This window comes from Mizuhopecten yessoensis, unplaced genomic scaffold (genome assembly GCF_002113885.1).
Source record: "Mizuhopecten yessoensis strain PY_sf001 unplaced genomic scaffold, ASM211388v2 scaffold10355, whole genome shotgun sequence".
NCBI classification, from domain to species: Eukaryota; Metazoa; Mollusca; class Bivalvia; order Pectinida; family Pectinidae; genus Mizuhopecten; species Mizuhopecten yessoensis.
Window position 1 is genome coordinate 59,726 of NW_018408505.1, and position 7,425 is coordinate 67,150.

The 7,425-nt window shown below is 35.5% G+C and overlaps 1 protein-coding gene across 5 annotated transcripts in view; it reads right to left on the bottom strand.

Annotated features, from left to right (window-relative positions):
• Positions 1 to 252: 252 nt before the first annotated feature.
• The window catches only part of LOC110460304 (bromodomain adjacent to zinc finger domain protein 1A-like), a 39,128-nt gene continuing 31,955 nt past the window's right edge, over positions 253 to 7,425 (bottom strand). For all 5 annotated transcript variants that reach the window (XM_021513134.1, XM_021513133.1, XM_021513135.1 and 2 more), the window contains 5 exons: positions 5,945 to 6,078; positions 4,684 to 4,931; positions 4,101 to 4,295; positions 3,030 to 3,172; positions 253 to 2,682 (listed from right to left, as the gene is read on the bottom strand). In XM_021513134.1, the coding sequence (XP_021368809.1) occupies positions 2,413 to 2,682; positions 3,030 to 3,172; positions 4,101 to 4,295; positions 4,684 to 4,931; positions 5,945 to 6,078 (990 nt within the window). In that variant the 3' untranslated portion in view covers positions 253 to 2,412. The remainder of the gene's footprint in view (positions 2,683 to 3,029; positions 3,173 to 4,100; positions 4,296 to 4,683; positions 4,932 to 5,944; positions 6,079 to 7,425) is intronic.

Sequence of the window (7,425 nt, forward strand, 5' to 3'; positions counted from 1 at the left end):
ACTGACTAGGATTTTAACTTTAAAAGATTTACGACGGACAAAAGCGGATAGCAACAGCTCCCACGATTCACATTCCAGCTAAAAAATAATATTTAATTACACCAAGGTCGGAAAATTACTGTGCATGTGCCAGTTAACCATATATATCTCCTGTGCATGGCAAGGTTTCTTCAGGAAGCAGCAGATTCCAAATTGTCTCATTCTATGGTGTAATAATAATCCCTTTGATATACATACTAAAGAAACTCAGTATTGTTGTCAATAATTTAATAGTACAGCAATTGATAACACAGACAGTAATCTAGATATAGAAATACCGGTAAGACATGTTCATAAATATTGTAACAGTCGACTTGTGTAACCACATCAACACACAGGACTTTGGTCCAACGCAACATCAGCTGGCAGGGTTCCGTAGGTACTGCCATCCATATAAACAATGATTTGAGAGCTAAGTGAACATGCATCATAGTTTAATACACTTAGCACAAGCTAAAGAGCCCCAGTATTATTAACAGAACCAGTATTACCACTCCTGGTAAAAGAATTCCCTTGAAATTATAACACTTTTCCTAGATTAACAGATTAAGAAACATATAACTTATCATGATTACTAATTTCATAAAAATTTGCTTTTTAATTCCTTGTTAGTTCATTGAAATCTATTTAGTGTAATACTGCATAAGTTTTCAAGTAAATTAGTGAAGATGGTACATCACAAATTCTAATAGCTTATTTTCATCATAATGTCACATCTAAACCATGTCATTGTGTCATATCTAAACCAGAGATTTCCTGTACTGAATTGTTCCCTTCATATATTAAAAACCTTGCAAAAAGTCACTTGATGCACTATCTAGCATTAGTGTACATGTGAATAGTGATTTACAGAGTAATACATTGATGTCACACTATAGATGGGACACTTTGTCTTATTATGAACAGTCAACATGGTATTGGCAGTATATGGAACAAGAACTTCTTGGATGCTATTAAGTAGAGTCAGTAACATGTCCCTTAGTTGTACAAGGTCAATAAATATAGCATGTATACAAATTGTTGAGATTAAAACAATACTAGAGCCTTGACAGATTGTTTGGTCATAATCAATGCAGTACTACACTGGCAGTACAGACGAATGCCTTTAAAATTTGGTAACAGATACTTAATGCCAAAAATGAATGACACTGCATCATAAAGCTGTTTCATCCTAAAGTGGAGTCATATACAAGTGCTTGTTCATACAAGTTCAAGGTCAATAAATATAGAACGTATATATAAATTTTTGAGATCAAAACAAGCTGATGTTGTTGCAGAGAACCACTCTGGATCACTGTATGGAAATCAGTAAAGGACAGATATGTTAAACAATTACATGCAAATTAATATATTTTCTAGGATGGCAAATATTGTGAACAACATAAATCCAAAAAAATCTTTTAAAATTAAACTGTATGAGAAGATAAGGCAGCCTTGTATTCTAATAACTACTGGGCCTGGATCACTCACTTGTTTCTATATTAACAAACGATGTCAAACTTAGGTAATTTATTTGGACAAGCCTTAATATCATCAAAGAGATGATGATGAACACATTTCCCTGACATAAGCTCACTCAATCAACTCAAGTTTTTTCCCCCTTGTTTGTATTAGTATTTTCTTTCTTAAAGTAAAAAGGCACATACTCACCATCAAAACAAAAATACAGTGTATGGTAATCAAATATAGTATCACTTCGGCCTTTGTCTGAATCCATTACTAAGTGACAAGAGTGTTGAACTTGGAGGTATTTAATGTACATATAGACCTATGGGTTTCTCCGGAATAAATCCTTCTCACTTCTTGAAGTTAGTTTTAACAGTTTCTCACATGCATATGCTTAGTCTTACAGTTGAACCCTTGAATGGAATTCCAAACTTTGAGCACTTAAAAAAAACCAAAAAAAACCAGGTATTTAAGACAACAGGTAAATCTACCAGTAATCTTTGTCCACACATTCCTAGCAGTAACATACTCCATCTTATCAAACCTAGATCATGATTACTCAATTCAACATCTGCTGTAACGACTTTAAATCAGTCAAAAGAGCTACCTCTTGTGTCCATTAAATTTTTGTTATAAAAGATCAGCAACCGACTAATTAAGTTAACATTTAAACAAACTACCAGTCAGAAATATTTATAAGCACACTCAGAACAACTATTTTCTTCCATTAACACTTGAAAACGAATTTCTCACATGCACAAGACTTAGTAAATCCAAACTTAGTACAATTATACTCGATTTGTAAAACGTTGCCACTGATATAATAATGAACTCTCAACTTCTTGGGCAACGGATACAAATAAGATGCATCCCATCAATGATCACCATTTCCCAAATATACACAAAATCTAAACCCTATGCTCAACACTATAAAGTGCGGCGTTGTTTCTTGCTGGGTGGAGCAGAGTCATCAACACTTATATGATTTTCTCGGAGTCGTTTCTCGAACAGCTTGGAAAGAATGCCTCCAGCTTTGTACTCGGGAGTCTGTTTTTTGTTGTACTGAGCACAGTTGGAGAAGATGAGTCGTACATCCTGCACTATACTTAGTGCATCAGTGTATATAAAACTATTAATCTTGTTACGAACGGTTGAGAAGTCCATTGGACATGCAATAATGTCATGATAATCAGGAACCTACAAAGAGAATTAAGAAAACCCTTCAATTTACAAAGTACATATTTCAGAACAACAGTAATAGTCACTTGAACTATCTAGCAGAGGTGAAATTGATAAATTCTGTGTGAGAATATTGACTGAACTTAGTGTGATCGAGTATCTATCTGATCGAACATCTATTCAAACTTGTGTCAGCATGAAGAGCTCTGCTCTGATCAAACACGCATGAGGAAAAGGTAAGTCACAAAACGATTAAAATTCTACAATGACAACATGAAGATTGTCAAACTATTTGTATACATGCTTTCCTTATGGTCAAAACCCTTGACATTTATAGTAATGTTAAGAGAACAGGTCAAACATACCAGTTTTTTGCTGACAGGTTTCAAGAATGGAGTACTCTCCTCGTGTTTAACCAGCTCATGGATAAGGTCTTCACAAATCTTCATATGCTGTACTTTGGAATTGCCTCGTGAACTTGTAGTAGCAACTTGCTTAATATCGGCATCTTCAAAAATAAATAAGTCATCCCATATTACCATTATATAATAAACACATATACTGTTCATATCATTGGTCCTCTTGTTGTAAACTTTGATGATTGGATCAACTCTACCACTGGTCATTTTATAAATGGAACATGGCTAAGGTATATAACATACCCACCAGACATATATATTTGAAAGTTCTTTTTACCACCTTGTACATTTTGTATTAACACAAGAATTCCAGTGTAGGTACATGGCCTGCTCCCTCTGACAGCCGTGTTGATTTTCAGATTCGGTTCAAAATCAAAAGACTGGGTTAAATTGATACTAATTGATTGCATAGAAAAAATCCTGAAAATCAAAGGATTCCATCAAGAGTTCTAAAAGACCTTTACTTTGCAGAAGACACAACTGCAGAACAAATGAGCAGTGGCCATCTTATATTGGCATTACATATGTTCACCAAATACCATTTACCACCATAATGAAAGATAGAGGATCATAAAAAGCAATACAATTCTTAAGCAAAAGTGATGTTGACCTTGACTGAAGAATGTTTCTTTTAAGCTTTATTACATATCTTCATATAAAAATGTATGGCCATGAAATATCAAGAAATTTAAGACTTCTGATTCTGAGAAAATCTCTAGATATAGAAGTGTTGACAGAAGACAGACATAACAATACAGACAGAAATTATGACATGGCATATACATCTCTGATGCAGATCCCGAATAACAGAATAATTAAAACCTTGGGTTTCAACACAAAGCTTTGATTCTGAGTGTTAAATGTAACAATACATATGAACATATCACTAAATAAGCACTTTTCAGGTTTATAATTCTGTACTTTCACTTGATTAGAAATGTGTGACATAATATTGAATAAATATTAAAATCTGCAGATAATTGATTTAAGCATGTATTAAACCCTTGATTTATATACCTCCATTCACATCCTGAGCCAGTTTTGACATGGACTTGGCAGCCTTCTTTAGCTTAGGTTTAACCTCATCCATAGGTGAGGCAGGACGACTCCTTTTACGTGAGTTTTTCACCGTGACTGGGCTGTCACGAGGACTTCCCTTCTTTGAAGATGCCTTACTTGAGGTAGGGGTTGCTTTTGATGCTTTCTTTCCACCTAAGCAAAACGATTTCAATATCTTAATTCCTGCACTTAACTGATAAACTACATTGTATTCAGGCTTAACAAAACTGATTTTACTGTCGTAATTCCTTCACAGCACATATCAACTACATTGTACTCCAGTTGAGCAAATATATTTTTAGTTTGCAAACTGAGTTGAACACACTTGATTCTTTGATGTCCATGATAAGGGTCTCTTAGTACGGACAGGGCTTATGAGAATAAATTAAAATTATGCATTGTATGTTCATTGACTGTGTCAAACGATTAAGCAAATTACAAAAACGCTAATCTGGGCAAATAGTCCATGCTTGAGCACGAGAATGGTTTCATGAATATCAGCTCAGGTGTGCTAGTAGACTTTCCTAAACCTTTGAAGTACCTTTGCCTGGTAGTTTGATCTTGCCCTGTTTCTCGACACCAGAGCATTTCTGACACAGCCACTTGCCCTTTGGAACCTTCTTGAGAGTAGGCTTGGCACAGGCCAGATGGTAGGACAGGGGACACGTGTCACAGCAGATGAGCATGCCTGCCTTGCTACACACGGCACACAAGTTATCATTGCTTTCTTCCTCTTCCTCCTCATCTTCCTCATCCACTTCTTCTTCTGCTTCCTCTTCCTCCTCATCACTACAAATACAAAACAAAGTTATAACACCTATCTAAAAACCTGTCAAGAAACTACATGCATCATATTCAGAAAATATAGAAAATCAGCAAAGGATACCCATGATGTCAAAGTGACTACGGTAGTCACACAATGTATTTTTAAATGAGTCACTAATAGGGCAATTTCCCAATATTTTACAATATACATATACACCTTACACATTTTTCATTTCTAGAAATGACAATAGCAGTTTTGCTTAAAGGGGCTGTTCGGGGAAAAAATGTCATATTTGCTAAAATGGCATACACATGTTTAAGATACCTTCTTATGAAATATACCGATTCAAATTTTGCTGAAATTCACTCCGTAAGAGTAAAAATTATAACTATATTAAAGAAATCATAAATCGTCACCTGACAGTCTAAAACTCTCAATTGACCCAGATCAGTGATGAAATTTTACCGCACGCGCGTCATCAACAAGGCCAAAAGTAAACATCGCGGCGAAATAAAAAGATGCATGCAAAAGTCATGACAGGCACGAGGTATCAATACCTTTATATATAACAACAACATATAGGTAGGAATACTACACTTGCATCATACATGACCTTTGAAAGCAATTATTTACGTATAGTATTGCTGTCTTGTCCGCTAGTTGAGTCCGACGTGGCACATGACGGCGTGCTATTGTTGTTATCTTCAATGCCTCAATTTCGAAACAACCATGTGACATATATAATAAATAGATCTGCGCTAAATTTACGCGGGGTTTCCCCTGAGATTTCAGTGGTCAAAACTGGACATTGCAAGAAGAACTTGACCATCATATTGCCGTGGTACAACTTTTGGAAGGCCAAAGAACACATTTAGACCCATTTATTTTGTAATTTTTTCCCCGACCAGCCCCTTTAAGCTGAATCTATAATTAATATATGAAGACCTGGGTTTGTATGCATTACGTCAGTATCTTATAAATGATCTAGCTTACAATTCTATCAACGTCATCTTATTTAGCAAGTTTTTCAATTTACCTGTCTGCTTCTTCCTCTTCCTCCTTCTCCTCTTCTGACTGCTCACTGAATGTGCGTCTTCTGCTCTTCAGAGGGCTCCTCTTAGTTTCTTTTGGTTTACAGTCGGGACAATACCAGTCTCCGGAGGGTACATTCTTTAACATGAAATGTTACAATATCATACATCAACCAAAAACAACAAAAATTACAGTAAATGGAATGTTTCCTTGTTCCCTATTGTAATTACATTAATTATTGATTATTTCTCTTTTGCAATGCGACTGACCTTGCATCTAGGCTTTACACAGTACAACATGCAGTATGACTGACCTTTAGTCCAGGGCCCGTATTCATGAAGCCGTTCTCATGCTCAAGCATGGATTTTGTGTTCAAGCCTAATTTCTTGTTCTGGTTATAACTCAATAAATAAATCTTATTTTGTCAATGATTTGGAAACATTTTGAAGAGATTTATAGCCAAATACTGTTTTCAATGTTTACATTTGACTTTTTGATCGTTTGACATGATCTAAGCGAGTTACCAGAAAGTTGGTTTGAGCACAGATTCCATGCTTGAGCATGAGAACGGTTTCATGAATACAGGCCCTGGCTTTAGACAGTACATTATACAATATGAGTCTAGGCTGTAGACAGTACATTATACAATATGAGTCTAGGCTGTAGACAGTACATATTATAGTGTGACTGACCGTGACCTTAGACAGAACATCCTATAATGTAAACTCAGTCAGTTTTTTTTTTAGACAGTACATTTGGTGACCTCTGTCATTGATAAAGTGAAATCTGACTAACTTTGTGTCTAGGTTTTAGACTGTACATTTGGTGACCTCTATCATTGATCAAGTGAAATCTGACTAACCTTGTGTCTAGGTTTTAGACTATACATTTGGTGACTTCTGTTATTGATAAAGTGAAATCCGACTAACTTTGTGTCTAGGTTTTAGACTGTACATTTGGTGACCTCTGTCATTGATAACCCGAAATCTGACTAACTTTGTGTCTAGGTTTTAGACTGTACATTTGGTGACCTCTGTCATTGATAACCCGAAATCTGACTAACTTTGTGTCTAGGTTTTAGACTGTACATTTGGTGACCTCTATCATTGATCAAGTGAAATCTGACTAACCTTGTGTCTAGGTTTTAGACTTTACATTTGGTGACTTCTGTTATTGATAAAGTGAAATCTGACTAACTTTGTGTCTAGGTTTTAGACAGTATATTTGGTGACCTCTGTCATTGAGCAAGTGAAATCTGACTAACTTTGTGTCTAGGTTTTAGACTGTACATTTGGTGACCTCTATCATTGATCAAGTGAAATCTGACTAACCTTGTGTCTAGGTTTTAGACTGTACATTTGGTGACTTCTGTTATTGATAAAGTGAAATCTGACTAACTTTGTGTCTAGGTTTTAGACTGTACATTTGGTGACCTCTGTCATTGATCAAGTGAAATCTGACTAACTTTGTGTCTAGGTTTTAGAC